The sequence below is a fragment of the Dipodomys ordii genome, unplaced genomic scaffold, assembly GCF_000151885.1.
Source record: "Dipodomys ordii isolate 6190 unplaced genomic scaffold, Dord_2.0 Scaffold11, whole genome shotgun sequence".
Lineage (NCBI taxonomy): Eukaryota > Metazoa > Chordata > Mammalia > Rodentia > Heteromyidae > Dipodomys > Dipodomys ordii.
Window position 1 is genome coordinate 3531481 of NW_012267227.1, and position 22774 is coordinate 3554254.

At 36.4% G+C, this 22774-nt stretch overlaps 1 protein-coding gene across 1 annotated transcript in view; it reads left to right on the top strand.

The window, feature by feature from the left end:
* Positions 1 to 22774, top strand: part of Herc1 (HECT and RLD domain containing E3 ubiquitin protein ligase family member 1) — a 176802-nt gene that overhangs the window by 62111 nt on the left and 91917 nt on the right. The window contains exons 15-25 of the mRNA XM_013009926.1: positions 209 to 361; positions 487 to 619; positions 1717 to 1908; positions 4504 to 4725; positions 6441 to 6614; positions 8241 to 8355; positions 8446 to 8566; positions 10694 to 10865; positions 14632 to 14944; positions 15709 to 15829; positions 18725 to 18776. Of these exons, the coding sequence (XP_012865380.1) occupies positions 209 to 361; positions 487 to 619; positions 1717 to 1908; positions 4504 to 4725; positions 6441 to 6614; positions 8241 to 8355; positions 8446 to 8566; positions 10694 to 10865; positions 14632 to 14944; positions 15709 to 15829; positions 18725 to 18776 (1768 nt within the window). The remainder of the gene's footprint in view (positions 1 to 208; positions 362 to 486; positions 620 to 1716; positions 1909 to 4503; positions 4726 to 6440; positions 6615 to 8240; positions 8356 to 8445; positions 8567 to 10693; positions 10866 to 14631; positions 14945 to 15708; positions 15830 to 18724; positions 18777 to 22774) is intronic.

Consider the following 22774-nt stretch of genomic DNA (forward strand, 5'->3'; position numbering starts at 1 on the left):
CTCAAGTGGTAGAGCGCTCTCCTTGAGCTGAAGAGCTGAAGGACAGCGCCCAGGCCCAGAGTTCAAGCCCCATGACTGACAAAAAAAAAAAAAAAAGATTTACAATAGGTAGTGGAGAAAAGAGATAATAACATCTTCGATCAGAATCATTAATGATGGAATGTTGCTCCATTTTCATACATTTCAAATAGAATATGTGTCATTTTAGGATCAAGCATTTGGAGAGCTGGAAAAGAATAGTGATAAATTTCTTGTTGGAACATCATCATCAGAGAACAGTCAGCCTGCTCATCTTCATGAACTCCTGTGCTCACTACAGAAACAGCTGCTTGCATTTTGTCATATTAACAACATTAGTGAGGTATGTAATTATTTGCCTTTGATTACCTACCAGGGACCTTGAAACTCAGAGTTGGGTATGTCATAATATTTTTTTTACTTTACATCTTTCAAAGTAAGAATTTGGGATTTTTTTTTTCTCTTCAGAATTCAAGCAGTGTGGCCTTGCTTCATAAACATCTTCAGCTCTTGTTGCCTCATGCCACAGATATTTATTCGCGGTCTGCAAATTTGCTCAAAGAGAGTCCTTGGAATGGTAGTGTTGGAGAAAAATTAAGAGGTGAGTTTGGTACTAAATTTCCTATTTAATTAGTGGCTAAAAGGCCAGAATCAGTCCTCCTAAAGGAGCCTCAAGAGGGATTGAAAGCTTTGCATGAAAGAGAAATTATCTTGTTTCATTTTCTTAAAATTTTCACAGGTTTGTACTTGGGACCTCAAACTTGCTAGCTAAGCAGTGTTTCATTTTAATTGCTCTCCAGTTTTTGTTTTGTTGTTGTTTTATTTTTTGTTGGTCATGGGCTTGAACTTGGGGCTTGAATGCTGTGCCTGAGCTCTTTTTGCTCAAAGTTAGCACTCTACCACTTTAAGCCACAGCACCACTTCTGGGTTTCTGATGGTTGATTGGAGATGAGTCTCATGGACTTTCCTTCCCAGGCTGGCTGTGAACAACGATCCTCAGATCAGGTAGGATTACAGGCATGAGCCACTGGTGCCCGGCAGTCTTTGTTTTTGCTTTTCTTTTTCCTGAGACTGGAACTTGAACTCAGTACCTGACATTTTTGCTCATTGGCTGGTGTTCTACCTCCTGAACTGCACCTCCAACACTTGTTTTTATTTTGTCTTTGAGAATAGGGCTCAGTAACTTTGTCAGGTCAACCCTGACATTTGTAAGTGGTCTGAATTTCAAAGTAAATTAGTTTGAAAAAGAGAAAAGGCTTACCTCATTAGAATGTTGTTACTACCAAGTTAGGAATATGCTCCTGGGCATGGCTATGTCTTCTTCACTTACAACAGTGCCTGGCATGTTGTAGGTGGTACTCAGTAAATATTATGAGTAATTTTTAAAGTTAGAATAAATTTATGAGTGAGAAATGCATAATGCATTTTAAGAAAAGCAGTAATAACCATTTGAATATGTTGGCATGCAAGATATGTATGCTTTTCGATAGTCTGTTGGTACTTGTGAAAATAAGTACAAGTAAGATCCTAGTTGCCAAGTGGGTGTTAAAGAACTCTTTGTTCAAGAGTTAGATTATTAACTAACAATATTATACACTCATCCAAACCAAAAAAATTTAAATTTAAACTAAATTTTTTTTGTCTTTTTAAAGTTTATTTGAAATGATTGATTCACATTACATTTCTTGCCCTTTATAGATGTGATATATGTCTCAGCTGCAGGCAGTATGCTCTGCCAGATTGTTAACTCCCTACTATTACTTCCGGTGTCAGTGGCTCGTCCTTTATTGAGTTATCTCCTCGATCTCTTGCCACCTCTTGATTGCCTTAATAGACTCCTGCCAGCTGCTGCTCTTTTAGAAGACCAAGAGTTACAGTGGCCTCTTCATGGTAAGGAAAAGCAAAAACTGGTAAATAATGGTTTTGAGAAAAGTTGTTCCTCTTGTATAGATCAAGTAAAATTATGGAACACATGGGTTTTACATGTAATCAAAAAGATAAGATTATCTTCTAAGAGTTTAGAGTTAACTGTGGACAACTAACATGGGACAACTAAGAAAGCTGTTGCTTGAGAATAGACCATCTTTATGGTCATCTAGTTTGAATATGCATCTCATTGGCCTTATGGTTTTAAGACCTTTGTTCAAGTTTTGACATGGTTGAAATTACGATGTTTCTTACAACGTGTTAGGAAAACATCGTGTCATAATTTAGTCAGCATCATTTTTTCCTCAGAAGTATTTAAAGTTATGATATATTTTACATCAGTGGATTATTAGATACAATTTACAAGTTTTATTTATGAAATACAAGTTTTTAGTTTTAAACCTAATTGACAGTGAAATATTTGGCATTTTAGTTGGCTGTATAGATACTTTTCCAATTACGTTATATTTCCAGTTTCTGTTTTTCAGTGCTTATTGGAACTCATATTTTTATTTTAGGCATGGCACTCTTAAGTCATTGTTGATTTATAAAATGTTCATAATTTTAGATAGTTGAAAATAGTTTGAAATATTGTATCTAAAAGAACAATTTGTTAGCCATTAGTCTGTTTCCCCTTAAGACTATCAAAGGAATTTTATTACTAGAATCTTAAAAACCTTTCAAGTTAAGTGAGACCTCTTATTTTATTGGAAAGAATCCTTGGATGATACACAAAAAGATCTAGATTTTAATGTTGGCTCTGCCAGTAGCTTATTGTGTAACCTTGCAAAATCTACTTATCACTGCTTAGAGCTTTGGCTTCTTGTGAAAGGCATTGTGGGTAGGTAAGAGTAATTTGAGGGCCCATTTTTTAACCTTGGGTGGTTGTGAACACTGGATTTACATGAAGCCAGTGTTAACTTCACAGTCTTATCAGATAGTGATTAGGTTTTATATGGAGCTGCTCCAGTTTTATTCTCCCTTTTCTGTTTTCTTTTCTTGTTCTTTCCTCCATTTTCCCTCTTCTTCCTTCTTCTTTCTCCCTCTTCCTGTTTTGTTTTGTTTAAAAGTCTTGCTTGCTCAGGCTAGCCTTGAACTTGGGATCCATCTGCCTCAGACTTCTGAGTGCTGGAATTACAGGAATGTGCCACCATTACTCCAAACTTATGCTTGTTTTTCTTTCTTTTTTAAAAAAATTAAATATGTTTTCAGTTGTTATAAAGGTGATGCCATTTTGTAAACTAGGTAATGACTGTATTTCATTTTGAATAATATCACACCTTCCTTTGCTATCTCTCAGTTTTTTCTTCCTGTCTCTGCTCATAAGTTGTATGGTTCATTTTCAACATAGTATCTATTGAGTACCACTGCTGCGTATTTGTTTACCCTTTCTCTCTCCATTTATGTGACCCTCCTCAGTTATTCCTATGATTTATATCATCTGTTTTTCTTTACTAATTTTATTACAGGTTTGCCTGTTTTACTCTTTTCAAATAACTGCTTTTTAGATCTTTATTTTTCTTTCTTTAATTTTGTTCCTTATGATTAAGTGTATTTTTAATAAAAAAATTTAAAAACAAATGAACAGTAAGAAAACATGGGCATAGATCTTAGTATAAGACAGTAAGCCAGGCCCAAAGAAACATAGGTCCCATGGTTTCCCTTATTTGCAATAACTAATATAAGTCTGAGTCAAGCAGAAAAGGTCAGATAAGTTGATGTTAGGGGAATGAACTGCAAGATAAGTATTCAAATTTTTTTTTGTTTTGTTTTTTCCTTTCATGCAATTGTTTCTAGCATATTTATAAGATGATTTCTATGTTGCTTTGTATGTCCCTCCCCCATAGTATAACCCATGCATTCACTGTATTTGATGTTGGTATAATTTGTGGAGGGGAAGGGAAAAAAACAAATCGTTTAACTAGGGATACAGGTGGACCCATTGCAACAATGAGATGTACAAGTCGTTATGTTGAAAAACAAACTTAACAACTTTGGTGGGGAGTGGAGGGAGGCCCGGAAGGGGGGAGGGGAGGATTATGGGAAGGGATGAGAAGGGGAAACAAAGAGGAGGCAACAATGCTTGATAAGAAATGTACTCGTTATCTTGCCCATGTAATTGTAACTCCTCTGTACTGTATTCTCACAATAAAAAAAAACAAAAAACAGTTCTGAGTTCAAGCCCAACAAATATTAAGTATTATTCTCACTAAAGATCTACTCTGGTTGGTTTTGGAGGAATGAGACAAAGACTCACTAAAAATGGTAAACTTTGATCTAGATACTAGAAATAGAATTTGTTAGGATAATTTTGTCATGTGCTGTTTTAATTGTTTATCTTAAAATTAATAACATCACAAAATGAAATTTTCATAACACAGCTTTTCTGAACATATTTTAAATTATCCTGGTGTACAAGAGAATGTGTGTGTGTGTGTGTTCATTGTAAAATGATTTTGTTTCAGTATCTTATTGTGGTGCTATGAGTGACTGTGGGAAAGCTTTTGAAACTTCAAAGTACCAAAGTAAAGACATAATTGTTACTGACTTTGTCTTTAGGAGGGCCAGAAGTAATCGACCCTGCTGGTGTACCATTACCTCAGCCAGCTCAGTCTTGGGTGTGGCTTGTGGATCTGGAAAGAACAATTGCTCTCCTTATTGGGCGGTGTCTTGGTGGTATGCTTCAGGGTTCCCCTGTGTCTCCAGAGGAACAGGATACTGCATATTGGATGAAAACACCACTTTTCAGTGATGGTGTAGAAATGGACACCCCTCAGTTAGGTAATGTGCTCTGCTGAATCATTTAAAATATACGGTATTTGTACTTCCTTTGGAGGTTTCTCTTATTCTTAAGTTTGCTGAATAGAGAACTGTTGAGCAATTGCAACATCGGGAGATCTGAGACTATAATATGCAGTTCTGGAACAGTGTAGGAGCATCCTGAAGTAGGAAAATATATTTCTAGTCCCACACTTAGATTTATCACTCATTTTGAACAACTTCTAAGGAAAGTGCTTCATGAATTATGTTCTGAATATGGGGAGAGGGTAGGGGCTTAAGGGATTGTCATAGAAGGGTGAACTTGGTCAGAGTACACTGTCACATCCATGTAATTACCATAATAAAAATACTATTAATATATGCTAAAATAGAGTATGAAGCCTTGTTAAGAATACCTATCATGATTTACTAGTACCCTGTTTTCAAATATGCCTTAAAGTGAGTGGCAGTATTTTTTTCTCCCCTTCTAGAGTGGGGATTTCCCTTTCCTCCTTCATCTTCTCTTTCCCTAAGATTGAATGCAAGGGCTTATCCCAGGACTCAACAGATAATCTAGTTGTTTTATATAGGACTAGATGAATCATACCCTGTGAGATGGGGGAGTTAGAGAGGAAAGGGGACCAATATATTGTAATTTTTTGTGTGTCTGGGCTTGAATTCAGTGTTTTGGCACTATCCCTTAGCTTTTTCCTTCAAGGTTGATTATCTACCATTTGAGCCACATCTCCATTTCTGGCTTTTTGCTGGTTAATTGAAGATAAGAGTTTCTCATATTTTACTGACTGATTGACTTTGAACTACAATCCTCAGATCTCATCCTTCTGACTAGCTAAGAGTACAGGTGTCAGCCACTGGCACCCAGTAAAATATTCTTTTGTGTAAAGAAAAAGGTTTTATCTTATGTGAAACTGTATTTATATAATGATTCTATTAAATTGACTTTTGATACTTGACCAAAACTAGGGACACCATTTTTCACTTTTTTTTTTTTTTTTGGGTGCTGGTTCTGGTGCTTGAATTCAGGGTCTAAGCACTGTCCTTGAGCTTTTTTGCTCAAGGGTGGCATTCTACCACTTGAGCCACATAGATCCACTTCCAGCTCTTTTGGCTCTTTAGTGGAGATAAAAATCTCACAAACTTTCTTGCCTGGGCTGGCTTCAAATTATGGTTCTCTATCTCAGCCTTCTGAGTAGCTAGGGCATCCAGCCATTTGGACTTTTTATTTGTTTTTGTTTTTTAAATATATGCATTCTGACGGACACATGACCTGTTAAAATGTTAGGAGCCACCTGTACAAATATTGTACAATAGAGAAATTGTTAATACCACTTTAATCTCTTTTAGTCTAGAAGGAAATAAAATCTAAAAATTGTTTATAGTCTCTTTCCACATGGTCCCATTTTTCTCAAAGAGAATACCATTCCATTTTGAACTAGACAGTTTATCTTATATAAGATTGTGCTGTATGTGTACTTCAGGCAATTTTTTGTCCTTGGCTTCTACCTGCCTGTAACTCTTCCCTTAGTGTTACACCTCTCTGGAGGAAGTAAAAAGGGAAATCCTATCTCCACCTGAAAAACATTAAAGGATTTTTACCTTTAATGATTTGAAGTGTATAATTTCATAATGACTAAAGAAATGGAGAAGATTTTGGTTATAGCACTAAAATTTGTGACATTTGAAATTGGTAATTTGTTTTTTGTTTTTGTTTTTAGATAAATGTATGAGTTGTCTCTTAGAAGTAGCTCTTTCAGGAAATGAAGAACAGAAGCCTTTTGATTACAAATTGCGGCCTGAAATTGCTGTCTATGTAGACTTGGCATTGGGTTGTTCCAAAGAACCTGCTCGAAGCCTTTGGATCAGCATGCAGGATTATGCTGTTAGTAAAGGTAAGATAGAGAGTAAATATGTATGTAAGCTGTCGGTGGTACATGCCTATAATCCTAGCTACACAGGATCTGAAGATCATGGTTCAAAGTCAGTCTGGGAAGGAAATTGTGAGACTCTTATTTCTAGTTAAACAACAAAAAGTCAGAAGTGTGGCTCAAGTGATAGAGTGTTAGCCTTGAGCAAAAACACTAGGGAACAGTGCCCAGGCCTGAGTTCAAGCCTCAGGATGGGCACAAACACAAAAATATGTAGCCAAGGGCTGGGAAGGTGGCTCAGTGGTAGAGCGCTTGCCTTGCATCCTTGAGGCCCTGGGTGCGATTCCTCAGCACCACACAAACAAAAAAGAAAAAAGCCGGAAGTGGCGTTGTGGCTCAAGTGGTAGAGCGCTAGCCTTGAACTGAAGAGCTGAGGGACAGCACCCAGGCCCTGAGTTCAGGCCCCACGACCGGACCCCCCCCAAAAAAAATACGTAGCCAACTCACAGTACTGACTAAAATATGTACAATATAGATAAGTAGAAGCCACAGGAATCACTCTATTGGAAATAAACATTTTTTAAATGTTCATAAATAATACTTTAAAAGTAACTTGTTGTTTTCCTGTGTGGTAAATGCCCTAGGTGTGTGTTTTTATATGCACCATCCCATAGGCAACCCACTGTGTGAAAATGAGATTAAGGTAATAAAACATTTTAATAAAGTATCTCACACTTGTAATGGAATCTCCTTTAAGAGAGGTTTACTTTCCTTTGTAAGCCCTGGTTTAAAGCTGAAAGGAAATGTACTTAGAAATTTAAGCTATAGACTTGATTGTGTTTCTTCATTTATAAAACATTTGCTCACTTCAGAGTGATGGTAGATACAACCAATTTGAGATAAGGTATTCTATTAAATATAATAATAAACTAGTATACATATACATAGTGGTATTTCCATTGCTAATATGTCTTTATTAGTAAAATGTTATGTATAAATTTTCAAGGAATATATCTGGTTTATGTTTAGCTCCTTTGTTCCTTTAATAGTAACCTATATTGTTCAGTTACATATCTGTAGTTGTCTTTTGTTATGTTTTTCTCTATTATTCTATCTTTAATTTTCTTCCACTTTTTTCAGTTTTTTCCTTCTGTCATAAAAATAGTAAAAGTGTTTATTTTTTATTATTTTATTTTATTTATTTTTTGGGTCCGGTCGTGGGGCCTGAACTCTGGGCCTGGGCGCTGTCCCTCAGTTCTTCAGCTCAAGGCTAGCGCTCTACCATTTGAGCCACAGCGCCACTTCCGGCTTTTTCTTTTTGCTTATGTGGTGCTGAGGAATCGAACCCAGGGCCTTGAGCATGCAAGGCAAGGGCTCTACCACTGAGCCACCTTCCCAGCCCTATTATTGTATTTTTTGAATTATTATCTTTGCATAGTTTTTTTTTTTACTTTTAATTGGCTTTTTTTTGTAAATAAAATCAGACATACAAATTTATGTATCCTAGCACCTGGAACAATATATACATTTGTGGAGTAATAGTTTAGAAAAATGACTTTAAAAATTCAGGTTGTTGGATAACTAAAGCTATTAAAATATTCTGGGAACTGTTTTCTGAACCTTTTTAAAATGTGTTATTTTTATTTTCAGATTGGGACAGTGCAACTTTGAGTAATGAGTCACTCTTGGATACTGTGTCTCGATTTGTTCTTGCAGCACTTCTGAAACATACAAACTTACTTAGTCAAGCATGTGGAGAAAGCCGGCAAGTAACTTAAAAACTATCCTCAGACAAATATTTGTGCTCTCATGATACTATAAATAGGTAACTTTTCTATTTTGATTTCTTATTTAGATACCAACCTGGTAAAAGTTTATCAGAAGTGTACCGTTGTGTATACAAAGTTCGAAGTCGTTTACTTGCTTGCAAGAACCTTGAACTTATCCAAACCAGGTCATCATCACGAGACAGATGGGTAAAGTTGGAAATCATTTAATTTCTGTTTTTCTGCAAGCCCTGAGAAATATCTCCTTATTAGTTTATATCCTCTTATTGGTTTATGTGAGAAAAAAATGTGCTCAATACATATTGGGTATTTTTTGTTGGTTGTAGGGCTTGAACTCAGGGCCTACCTAGGTATTGTCCAGCTTTTTTGCTCAAGGCTAGTGTTCTGTCACTTTGAGCCACAGCACTACTTCTAGTTTTTTTTTTTTTTCTGGGGATTAATTGGAGATAAAAGTCCCATGGACTTTCCTGTCTGGGCTGCCTTCCAACACAACCCTCCAATCTCAGCTCCCTGAGTAGCTAGTATTACAGGCATGAGCCACTGGCACTGACTAGATATTTATTTTTCTAGTGAAAAAAAAAGAAAGAATGAAGATTTGGGTTTGATTCAGTAGAGCTGCTAAAATAATAGCTTGAAAAAATAGTATTATTCTGCATAAGTAATATTCGTAATAATGAATTGACCAGGGAACATTAATTTATTTATGCTGATCAGGCCACATTTGAATTATCTTGTTTAACCTAGGATGACAGAAATTATTAGAGACATTAACAAATACATTGGATTGACAGAAGATCTCAAACTCATCCTATAAAAGAATTTGACAGTATTAGAAATGTTTGGTCCCAAAAAGTGAAAATAAAGGAGAGTTGTCACATAAAAATAGACTTTGTAATTATTGAACTTTAATCCTACTGAAAGTGAAGATGGAAGCCATCATTTAGGTCCAGAGTAACGGGCTTGGTGATCCTGGTAACATCATCCTGTAATTATAAATCAAGCCTGGAATACCATCTTCAGAAACATTTACTTTAAAATGTTGCACCTTTTATTTAGTTCTTATATTAAAAAAAACAAGCTGTTTCTACATTTATGATATGATACACTTTTGGCATGCACTGACCTAGTATTTGTTCTTTTTGAGAGTGACCTTGGAAATCTATGAAGTATATTAATTTGCCATTTTGTTAAAGCTCATATTTGAAACTCACATATTTTGGGTAAATGATGTATGTACTAGGTGAATTAAACTGCTATCCCTATCTCTGTGAAATTCCTAAGTAATTTACAGATTATGAAGTACAAAGTAACTTTTATTATGGATCTACTTAAAAGGTTTTATTTGTGCTTTATATTGAGACTTGTGTTGTTAGAGCTCTTTATCCAGATAACTGCTAGGTAATATGATTATGGGAAGTTAACTTTTTTCAACATAGCTTTCTAATTTTTGTGGGTTTTTTTTTTCAAGAGCAAAGTTAAAAGTATTAAATGTTAAAGAGGCATTAAACATTATTCATATAGAGTAATAACATCTACAACTTGAAGGAAACAATGGAATTTAAGTCATGTTCTTTTTTGGGGGGGTGGAGGAAGGTCTGGTCCTGGGGCCTGAACTCTGGGCCTGGGCTCTGTCCCTCAGTTCTTCAGCTCAAGGCTAGCGCTCTACCACTTGAGCCACAGTACCACTTACGGCTTTTTTCTTTTTGCTTATTTGGTGCTGAGGAATGAAACCCAGGGCCTCATGCATACAAGGCAAGCGCTCTACCACTGAGCCACCTTCCCAGCCCTGAAGTCATGTTCTTTATTTATGTCTTACATGTAATATCAGGCTTGATAAAGTTTGTTTATTTTTGGCAGTCCTTGGGCTTGAACTCAGGGCCTGAGCACTGTCCCTGAGATTCTTTTGCTCAAAGCTAGCACTCTACAACTTGAGCCACAGCACTACTTCTGGCTTTTTCTGTTTATGTGGCACTGGGGAATTGAATCAAACGCTTCATGCATGCTAGGCATTCCCAGCTGTTGATAAAATTTATTTTTAAGTAGCAGCATTGTAGTTTGCAGCTGAATAGCAATGCAAATGTAAATCAATGAATAGTATTCCATTTTAATCAAAATACTGAAGAAAAGAGATCATATATATGTCTGTGTATATACTTTGTGTACATACATTCTTTTTAGTCTTTAAATTTTATCCAGTGTGATTTTTTGGTTTTGTGGTATGTACCATTTTCATTGATAAAAAGTTAAGGTTTTATGAAATTTTAAAAGCTTTTGAAAAAGATATTCAGTGTAATGTTTTGATCATTTTTTTAAAAGATCTCAGACAATCAAGATTCTGCAGATGTTGATCCTCAGGAGCACTCATTTACCAGGACCATAGATGAAGAAGCTGAAATGGAAGAGCAAGCTGAGAGAGACCGGGAGGAGGGGCATGTAGAACCAGAGGATGAGGAGGAAGAACGGGAGCACGAAGTGATGACAGCTGGCAGTGAGTACACCCTTCCTTCTTTAGAAGTAAACACCCTGTCAGCCTTTTTTCATAGGAAAACTGACTAGAGGTCAAGGCAAAGGGCCTGTATAGTTTTTCTGAAATGATTTGGCATTATGCTAGTAATATAAATTTGCCTTAGCTAACATTTAAGAGGCACCTACAAATGTGTCAGTGCCATCCTAAAGTTTTTGTAGTGTGTGTTCTAGACCAACAAGTTATGGAAAATAGCGTGTCAGTATCTGTCCCTCCTGCATAAAATTACTCCCTTGTCATTGAATAAGTAATTTAGACCTCTCTGCGGTGAGGAAGAGATCCCCTTGCTATGCCTCTTAGGAGAGCTAAATTGTTTTACATATGTAAAACTTTAAAAATTATAAATTTCAACTGCATTGCTATTTCAGTAGGGAACAAGAGATAAAAGCAGTAGTAGAAACAATAGTGTGAGGATACCACTGGATAGGTGATGAAAACTTCAAACTTTTATATTCCAAGGTTCCAGATAATTTTTAAGATAATTATTTATATGTTTAATGAGATATATCAAATCTATTAAAACATTCATTAGTATCCTTTGAGTGATTTGGCTATTTCAGAATAAAGTGTGTATTCACTCTGTAGCCTAAAACAATATGGCCTGTTGTGTGGTGTTGGGATTCTGTTTTTACCAATCAACTTGCTTTACTTATTGTCAATTTATTTATGTTCCTCATACTCTAAAAATAATTTTGACATGGTTCTAAGTAAGACTTAAAACTATTTAAGTTAAAAAAATAAAAGTAAGATCCAAATGGAGAAAAATAGTTCTGACATTGTTAGAGACAATATTGTATTTTATTATTTTCCTTTTTTTGGTATTTTATTTTTTTATATATGACAGTATTGTATTTTAAAACCTAAACTGAGGGAACTTTTGCAAATGAACCTAAAATTTAGTTTAGAAATTCCTAGAAGCTAAGGCCAAAGAGAGTAACACAATAATAAAATAGATTCTTTAATTATAGTAAGAGAAAGCATAGTAGACAATGAGTAATAATTTTGAAAGTACCAGTGATATTTGAACACCCATTATGTATTGGTCAAGTAGTTCACATAGATTTATTTATAATTCTCATGACACTTATGAAACAAGTTCTAGTTTTATTCCATCGTAAACATAGGTAAATTGAGGTTTATGAAGCCAAAACTACATACTTTGGGTACAGTTAATAGCAGCTATGGAATTAGAACCAGATCTGCTGAAACTTCAGTGCCATTATCCTAACTACTAGACACTGAAGGGTTTGTTATTTTGATTTTATAGAAGTAAGGGATTTTTAACAGCATGATGACAATACTGTCTTTGAAGATCTGATTTTCAAGTTTAAATTTTCAAATTAACAAATGAACCTAGTGCCGGGTGCTGGTGGCTCACGCCTGTAATCCTAGCTACTCAGGAGGCTGAGATCTGAGGATCGTGGTTCAAAGCCAGCTCCAGCAGGAAAGTCTGTGAAAATCTAATCTCCAGTAAACCACCAGAAGACTGGAAGTGGAGCTGTTGTTCAAGTGGTAGCAAGCTCTTCAGCCTTGAGCTAAAGAGCTGAGGGACAGCGCTCAGACCCAGTTCAAGCCCACGACAGACAAAAAAAAAACAACAACAAAAAATAAAAAAAAACAAACCCAAATGAACATAGTATTTTACTAACTTTTGTCTGGCTTTCCCATCACAGGCACCAGTGGCTTATGCCTGTAATCCTAGCTAGTCAGGGGGCTGAGATCTGAGGATTGTGGTACGAAGCCAGCCCAGGCAGAAAAGTCCTCATGAGACTCTTACCTTCAATTAACCGCTCAAAACCCAGAAGTGGTGCTATGGCTTAAGTGGTAGAACACTAGTTTTAAGCACAAAGAGGCTCAGGGACAGTGCCCAGGCCCTGAGTTCAAGTGCCACAACTGACAAAAACAAAACAAAAAAGAATGCTACTCTAAATTAGAAAATTTTAACAAATTTTCTAAATTTGACTGTATTTTTCAGCTCTCATGAAATATCTACTACTGTAGCATCAGTTAACATTAAACCCTTGCTAACTCCATTAGTATTCCGTATTTGTGAAATGAGAAAGAACTTACATCAGATAGCTCTTCCTGATGATGCCTTCTGACTGTGGAGGCAGTCTTGCCTATGTGTCATAACCAGATTCTGTTTCAGTAAAGACCTTTATACTTACTTAATGAAGTGAAGTGTAAATGTTAAAAATTATATGGACTTTGGAAGGAGAGATTATGTTTTTCATTATATTTTCTTTGAAACCTGTGAACCTAGTGCTTCACAGGCTTTATTTTTTTATTTTTTATTTTTTTTGGGTCTGGTCGTGGGGCCTGAACTCTGGGCCTGGGCGCTGTCCCTCAGCTCTTCAGCTCAAGGCTAGCACTCTACCACTTGAGCCACAGTGCCACTTCTGGCTTTTTTCTTTTTGCTTATGTGGAGCTGAGGAATCAAACCCAGGGCCTCAGGCATGCAAGGCAAGTGCTCTACCACTGAGCTACCTTCCCAGCCCTTCACAGGCTTTATTGGTCTTTAAAATAATCAGCTCGAGGGTATGATAAAATGCAGATTTCAGGGCTCCACTCCTAGATCTTCTGATTCAGAAGTATGAGATTGGACTCATAATTTGTATTCTTAACAAGTATCCACACAAATTGTTGCTACTAGTCTGGAACTCACTGTGAAATCTACTGTTCATACTAAGTGAAACTGTAGGAAAGAGAGAGATTTACTGTACTTCTTAGTTCTTTTTTTAATTTTAATTTTAATTTTTTTGTGAACATACTGTACTAGAGGGGTTACAATTACATGGGCTACTTCTTAGTTCTTATATGGTCTTTGGTTGGATATAGGAATCTAGGAATTTGTATTTGAATCTAGGAATCAGTATAAGAACTGATTAAGAAAAATACACAATTTTATTAGAGTTTTTATAAGTACATGAAAATCTTCACAAGAATATGGAGTCTAAAGAAATGACAAAATAGGCTAGTGGCATGGCTGTAAGTCGTAGAGTGCCAGTCTAGCAAGGATAAGACTGAGTTCATATCCCAGTACTGCTGAAAGAAGGAAGGAAAGGAGGCAGGGAGAAAAAAAAGTATGACCAAAGAATTATGTTTTATATAATAATTTGTAGACAATAGATTTGTGAAGGAATAGATATCTGGACTAGGGTAATAAGCTCTAGGCATGTTTCTAAGAGATATATTGGGCCTACTACTCTCTGGTAGATAGTGTGTGAAGGACGTTCTTCCCCAAAGAATCTACAAGGTTTACAGTGTATAGGTAAACACAAGTTGAAGATTTTCTTCTGAAGTTAAAGTTCCTTAAGTGATTCCTACTTGAACTAGTCCATATACCAATTTGGCATATTTTTAAGATGATAAGTCCTTAAGATTGGAGGCATGGCTCAGTTGGTAGAGTGCTAGCCAGTGAGCAAAAGCATTAAGTACTGAGTTAAAATCCTGATCTTGGACCAATAAAAAAGATGGCATGATCTTAATTTGTTCAAAATATAATCAGCTAAACCTAAATTCTATACAATTATATAGATATTTCCTATGAAAAGTATAGTTTTAATATATTTTAATATAACTTTAAAGTCACTGTTATATATGATGTCTAAAATACAATTTTTCCTTTCAGTATGTTTATGATCCAAACTTTTTGACTGTTTTTATTGTTATTTTCTTTGCTCTTCTCTCCCCATGTGTTAAGACCTTGTTTTTGTGTTGCATGTTACAGAAATCTTTCAGTGTTTCCTCTCAGCCCGTGAAGTAGCTCGTAGCCGAGATCGAGATAGAATGAACAGTGGGGCAGGGTCTGGGGCTCGAGCTGATGATCCACCTCCACAGTCTCAGCAAGAGCGAAGGGTCAGCACAGACCTTCCCGAGGGTCAGGATGTGTACACTGCTGCCTGCAACTCTGTGATCCACCGCTGTGCCCTGTTAATATTAGGAGTAAGTCCCGTGATTGATGAGCTCCAGAAACGAAGGGAAGAGGGACAGTTGCAGCAGCCTTCTACAAGTGCCTCTGAAGGGAGTGGACTTATGACCAGGTGGGCCTGAGTAGAAACTTAAAATATTAGCATTTTCCCTTTGTTACTCTGTATTGAAATGTTTCCCTCTCAAAAATTGGTGTTCTGAAGTTAACAAAGACAGCGAAGAGGAAATGTAAATTGACAAGATGAATCTACAGTAACCTTAACAGTGATACCAGTGCAGCATGATTATATGAAGAGGCAGTTTTTCATACATATGAATAGTAGCAGTTGCAATGGTGTATTCTCATCTCTAATTTAGTGGCATAAGATTTCTTTGTGTTTGTTACGTTGGAGCTTGAACTTGGGGCTTTGTGCTTGCTAGTAGTGTTCTATTGCTTGAGCTATACTTTCAGCTCTTTGTTTTGCTCTTGTTATTATTCGTTTGAATAAAGTGTTGCTTTTTGGCTAGGAAAGCCTGGTCCTCCAACCTCCTATTTACTCTTTCCATTGTAGTTAGGATGATAGACAGTCGCCTCTGTGCCTAACTTTTTCTGTTGAAATGGAGTCTTGGAAACTTTTTTGCCCAGGCTGACCTAGAACCTCAATCGTCCTGGTTTGTGCCCCTTGAATAGATAGGATTAGTGGTATGAGCCACAGGTACTTGGCCCATATGCTTATTTTGATGTAATTTAAAAGGGTTTTAAGTTTAGAAAGATTTCCCATCAACAGATAAAATTACTTGCCAATGTGTGTGTATCATCTGTGTTACTAGTTCCATTCAATGTTGTGTTCCCTAACACCTGGAAATCAAAAACTTTCCTTTGTGCATGTTGAGACAGGAGTGAAAGTCTTACTGCAGAGAATCGGCTAGTCCATGCAAGTCCAAGTTATAGACTGATCAAATCGAGGAGTGAGTCTGACTTGTCTCAACCTGAATCTGATGAAGAGGGTTACGTGCTGGTAGGTAATCTTAGATTCAATAAAGATTTTTATTTTCAAGGTGTAGATATATAAGGCTTTAGCTAGAGAGATTTATATTTGTTGTAGCCATAAAACCTTCAAAAAGAATAGAATATAAATGAGATCTTGATATACTTAACACATACATGCACACATTGACACGCATATGTGCCCAATACTTTTTAGTTAATGATTTTCTCTTTGGCCCTGACTTCTTCCTAAACTTTGAATTCATATATCTGACTCTTGAAACAAATGTGTCAGGCTACCCCAATCTTGGGCTATCCAAAGAAGTGAATTCATCTTTCAGATTATTTTCTTTATAGTCTCTATTTTAATAAGGTACACTATTTACTACTTGAGCTGGAAATCTGTGATCATTTTTTCTTTTCTTTTTTTGTTGGTCATGGGGCTTGAATTCAGGGCCTGAATACTGTCCCTGAGCTCTTTTGTTCAGTTAGTGCTCTACCACTTTGAGCTCTATATAGCACCACTTCTGGTTTTCTGGTGTTCAATTGGATAAGTGTCTCACAGACTTTGCTGCCTGGGCTGGCTAGGATCACAGGTGTGAGTTACCTGCGCCTGGCCTGGGATCATTTTTTACTCTTTTTTTTTTTCTTATCCCCTGTTTTTGTCACCCCTTAATCCCCACCCAGTTAGTCAAGTCTTGAAAATTGTATCTTTAATGTTTCTAATGATGTCCTCTCTATCTCTCCCACCACTGCTGTCTTCCAGACTTTTTTTTGTCCTTTGCCTGATGTATGCAGACGTCTCAAAATGGTACCCCTCTACCCCGTCTTATCTTCATCTCCTACATTTCACTAGAGTAATATATCTAAAATGAAAAGCAGTTTGTACCTCTTCTCAGATAATAAGCTGTTTATATCTCTTCTCTTAGCATATCTTAGTCACCTACCTATTATCATCTTAGATAATAAGCTGTTTATATCTCTTAGCATTATCTTAGTTACCTACCTCAAAACATAGACTACAGGTATTTAGGGTAAATAACAATTGAGTAAGGTACTGATTTATTTTTATAAAAAGTAGGAAGTAAGGTTAGGTAACTCCTTAAATACAGAGCAAAAAATATTTCTAAAATTGCTTCTTTTTAAGGTGCTTTAGAGACTTGTACTTAATAGTTGGATTTTTATTTTGCCTATTTTCCTGTGTGATATTCTGTATGTTACAACCTCTCTGGGCTTAGTGATATGGAGATGTAAGTGCCATCTGTGTGTGTATGTGTGTGTGTGTGTTGACAGTGGTTCAGTATGGGGTTAGAGCAGTTGCCTAGCATGCTCATTGCTCTGAGTTCCATTCCCAGCACTGTAAGGTGACAATATGTCCAACATGGCTCCTTGTTCTAAGTTAACTACTGAAGAAATGTGTGACAACTCTAGTAGAAACATTTTTTGGACTGAGTGAGCTACATTCCCCAGCTTTCATTCTGGAATTCCTCTATTTTATAAATTAAGATAAATAATAAAATATTTTTAAAGGTATAACATGACACCACGGTGTTGTTCAAAAGAAATTTCAATATATAAAAGAATCCTCATCTGAGGGAAGTTGAATCTTCAAGAACGTATCATTGTATTATGTTGTTTTTAATTTTTCATCACCATTATATCTTTTTTTTTTTTTTTGGTCAGTTGTGGGGCTTGAACTCTGGGCTTGGGCGCTCTCCCTGCGCTCTTCAGCTCAAGGTGAGCACTCTACCACTTAAGCCACAGCGCCACTTCTCTTTTTCTAGTGGTTTATTGTAGATAAGAGTCTCACTGACTTTCCTGCCCGGTCTGGCTTTGAACCTTGATCCTCAGATCTCAGCCTCCTGAGTAGCTACAATTACAGGCATGAGCCACTGGTGCCCGGCTTACCTTTTTTTTTTTTTTTTTTTTGTAGATTGAACCCAGGGGGCCTGGGTGCTGTCCCTGAGTTTTTTTTTTGTTCAAGGATAGTACTGTACCACTTGAGCCACAGCTCTTAAAGCTTTTTGGTGGTTAATTGATATAAGAATCTCATAGACTTTCCTATCCAGGCTGGCTTAGAACCATGATTTTTTTTGTTTTTGTTTTTTTGTTTTTTGTTTTTTTTTTGGTCGGCTGTGGGGCTTGAACTCTGGGCCTGGGTGCTGTCCCTCAGCTCTTCAGCTCAAGGCGAGCACTCTACCACTTGAGCTACAGCGCCACTTCCGGTTTTCTGGTGGTTTATTGGAGATAGAAGTCTCACAGTCTCTCCTGCCCAGGCTGGCTTTGAACCCCGAATCTCAGATCTCAGCCTCCTGAGTAGCTAGAACCATGATTTTTATATCTCACCTTCATGAATAGTTAGTATTACAGGCCCAACGCCCTACCTTTCTTCAAATATATTCATTGCTTATTTATTGTCAGTCTTGGGGCTTGAAATCAGGGCCTGGGACACTGTTCCTGACCTTTTTTTTTGGTTATGGATTCATCACAATACATTATCTTCTCTAAATACCTAGTCAGAGCTAGTGCAAATTTTGAAAAGAGAGGATGGTGAGGACAGAGCAGTAATTTTGTAAAGTAGAATGTTGCTACAGGACTTTGACATTTAGAGTGTATATTATAAAAAGGTCAGACTGTAACTGGAAAATTAAAGACAGAGATTCCAGAAAGAATAGGTAACAACAATGAAAAACTTCTTTATAATATGCATCTTGGCTTCTGTTTTAGTTCATGTCTCCAAAGTTATATGTGAGGGCTTTCTGAGAGCTGTTTTCATAGTATATTTATACACATTTTGTTAGTCTGAATTGACTGGTGTATAAGTATGACATTGTTATAACTACATGTATTACTTTTTATTTTAATACTTTACATTGTAATACTAAAATACAGTTTTCACCTAAACTTTATTTTTCACTTTTAATAGAGTGGCAGACGAAATGTTGATTTGGATTTGGCATCATCTCATAGAAAGAGAGGCAAGTATTAAGAAAATATTAAATGTCTGTTTCAATTAAGTAGTCATGGTTATTTAGACCTATATATTTCAATCTGAAATGTAATTGCCGAGAATAAGAATAATTTTTTTCAAAATTATTAAAAAGATAATTTTCCTTCAACTCTATGACCTTTAAAAATTATTTTATTGAGTTAATAATTGGTTCTGCTTCTCATTTTTTGTGTGTTTTATAAGAGTATACTTAAAAGTCCTGTGGAATTTCAGAAACAGCTTTCACTGGTGTGTGGGGAGGTGTGGTGTTCATTATTTGCATATTTAAAAATATGTGTATATTTAATTATAAAATATTTACTATATAAAATTATATCAAAATATATAATTTTATTATTATTAAGGTGCTATACAGAGAACTTACCATTTCCATAATTTTCCTTGTTTTAGTCCACTGACAGGAGTTATTGTACTTTAAATGGTTTTAGAGGATTTCTCTTTGCACTTCCAGCTTACACACACACACACACACACACACACACAATTTCAAACAGGAAGTTTTGGCTTTATTCACCCACTTTGGCTTCTTAACATAAAGCATGTAATATATGAACTGAGTATTTAAAACAAAAACATGAAACCTTTTCCACAAGAAACACTTTTATAAAGTGTTATTAAGAACTTTTTGTGAGAAACTGTTAGTGAACATCAGTGACTGAACAGCAATTTGATGTAATATATATGCAATGATAACTGAGTATCACTTTTATTTAAAACCATTTATACTGTGGGTGTGAAAATGTGGACTGTTAAAAAATGCCATTAAGTTAGTTTTCTAAAAGCTTCTGTGAAGAAAAATTTATCCCGTGATATTGAATCTTTTTTCTAAAATGAAAATTTTCTTTTGGTAGCTTTTATGGCAGAATGTTAGATTTATCCCTTAAAAAAAAAAAAGAAAAAGAAGAAATGAGGAGAAACCTGAGGAATGAGAGAAACACATACACATTTTAAACTTTTCATTTATATAATTAAGAAGAAAAAATATCCATTAGACTAAAATTTCACAATATTCATTTAATTGCAACTAAAACACAGAGAATATATATATATATATTTTAATACAAGAATAATGACCAGAGCTGGTGCTTTCTTTATTGCTAGGTCTTTTAAGATTGTAACATATCAAAGATGCTTGAGTCTAAAAATAGATTACAGGGTATTTGTGATGCCAACGAAATAATGTGCAGGGGCTAGGAAGGTAGCTCAGTGGTAGAGTGCTTGCCTTGCATGCATGAGGCCCTGGGTTCCATTCCTCAGCACCACATAAGCAGAAAAAGCCAGAAGTGGTGCTTTGGCTCCCATGGTAGAGCGCTAGCCTTGAGCTGAAGAGCTGAGGGACAGCACCCAGACCCAGAGTTCAGGCTCCATGACTGGCAAAAAAAAAAGAAAAGAAAAGAAAAGAAATAATGTGCAATATGCATTGTATCATTTAGTATTTTTGAAAGCTGATAATTCCCTTGATTTAGGAATCTTTCCTAATTTTGCTTGACTCCAATGACTTGTTAAAAGTTCCATTTGATACTGGAGAGAAAATGACAGCAGACTTGCTGAATAGCACAGGGGTCCTAACTTATGGTTTGAGAGCCTATAAGTAATAGTCTGCTAACTAAATATACTTTCTTCTCTCAAATCCTTGTCCTGTTTTTAGAAGTACGAATTTGAAATTTAATTCCTGTTGACTGTATTAGCATGTAGCAAATTAGTGTCTTTTGAATAAAATGAAGTGTCATCCTTAACCTTTGAAATGAGTTGCCTATGTAAATTTCCCATAGTTTTACCGTTAAATAAATATAAATGTACCCACTTATTAATCTTAAGTCAATGGACAGATCATCTTCTTTTCACCTCTCAAAGCAAAAACTATATGAACTTACTGGAACTGTTTTGAAAACAGAAACCAAATAGTGAACCTCATAGGAAACATTTTAAACCTTCTTTTAATTACCTAGTTGGGAAGTTATAATGGAGTCAAATTTTCATCTTGCCATTTAATGTGAAACCAATTTATTGTAATAATCATCCCATTTTACTGTTCCTAATGACTTTGTTCCTAGGGCAGGTGACTAGAAAGTGTTAATGTTACTATTTTAGAAAAGGTGAGCAAGAAATAATTTTCAGTTTCATAAAAACCTATAATTAATATATCAAACAACTTTATAGTTTTTAGCTCCCCTCCCTTTTTTTTTGTCGGTCCTGGGGCTTGAATTCTGGCTTGGGCGCTGTTCCTGTGCTCTTCAGCTCAAGGGGAGCGCTCTACCGCTGGAGCCACAGCTCCACTTCCGGTTTTCTGGTGGCTTATTGGAGATAAGAGTTTCATGGACTTGGGCGGGGAAGGTGGGTCAGTGGTAGAGCGCTTGGCTTGCATGTCTGAGGCCCTGGGTTCGATTCCTCGGCCTCACATAAGCAGAAAAAAAAAAGCTGGAAGTGGCGCTGTGGCTCAAGTGGTAGAGTGCTAGCCTTGAGCTGAAGAGCTGAGGGACAGCACCCAGGCCCAGAGTTCAGGCTGGCCCCAAAACCGGACGACCCCCCCCCAAAAAAAAAAGTTTCACAGACTCTCCTGCCCAGTCTGGCTTTGAACTGTGATCCTCAGATCTCAGCCTCCTAGGATTACAGGCATGAGCCACTGGCGCCTGGCTAGCTTTCCTCTTGTAATAGATTTTTCTCTTTGAAAGTTAATATTGAAAAGACATTTAGGAAATTATAGTTTGAAAGAAATTACAAAACCCCAAAAACATGTATATTACCATTTGACCCCAATGGGGACTTTCATTCATTTTGTTTTAAAATAAACCACCTTATTTTTTCCTTATTTGTCAATATGAATGATATTCTGTAAACTATAATATATGTATCTCCAATCAGGAGATGAACCTGAGACTGTCGGGGCCAAATTATTAGGTGTCCTGATTTTGACTTGAGCCTGATGGACAAATGTGAGACTTCTCTGTTTGTTACCTCTTCCAGTATTTGAGGAGGAAATATATTTTTTTTCCCCTAACGTGGCTCTTGTGTGGAGGAGGGAGAGATGAAAATAAATATGTATATAAATGACAAGAAGGGCTTTTCATCTATAGTCTCAGTATTTGCCATTGGTTATGAAGATTTTTGCTATTGAAGCTGGCTGCTCTTTCTCCCCTCCTGTTTATGTTTCACAATTGCTCTAAGTAAAGAAGAAGCAGAACGGTGTAAACAAATAACTGCTGGGTGCCAGTGGTCAAGCCTGTAATCTTAGCTGCTTCAGAGGCTGAGATCTGAGGATCACCGTTCAAAGCCAGCTTGGACAGGAACATCCATGAGATTGTTCTCTCCAATTAACCACCAGAAAACTGGAAGTGGCGCTATATCTCAAGTGGTAGAGCACTAGCCTTGAGCTGAAGAACTGAGGGACAGTACCCAAGCCCAGAGTTCAAGCCCCATGGAGGTGGGTGGGAGGACACACAGGGAGGAACCAACCAAATAACCTTTGACTTGACCAGTGTGCTCAGTGTTTCAGAGGCATCAGTGTTAAATTCTAGGGTAGGTTCCTATAGTCCTGCCTACCTGGAACTGCTTGAAAGCAGCCCAAGAGGTTGGGGCCAACATGGGCAACATAGCAAGACCCCATTAAGCAAACAAAAACCATGGGAAAACTTAAAAAAATATATATATATCTTTTTCTATTTAGTATCTTAGAGACAATATAAAATTTAGATTTCTTAAAGACTTATAAACTACTATGTGCCAGTCATTATTTAAGCACTTTATAAATACTAATTTTTATAAGTATCAAAATTCTTGGGTCTGGGAATGTGACTTAGTGGTAGAGTGCATGAATCTCTGGATTCAATTCCTCAGTACAACATAAGCAGAAAAAGCCAGAAGTGGTGCTGTGGATCAAGTGGTAGAGTATTAGCCTTGTGCAAAAGAAGCTCAGAGACAGTGCCCAGGCCCTGAGTTCAAGCCCCAGGACTGGCAAAAAAAAAAAAA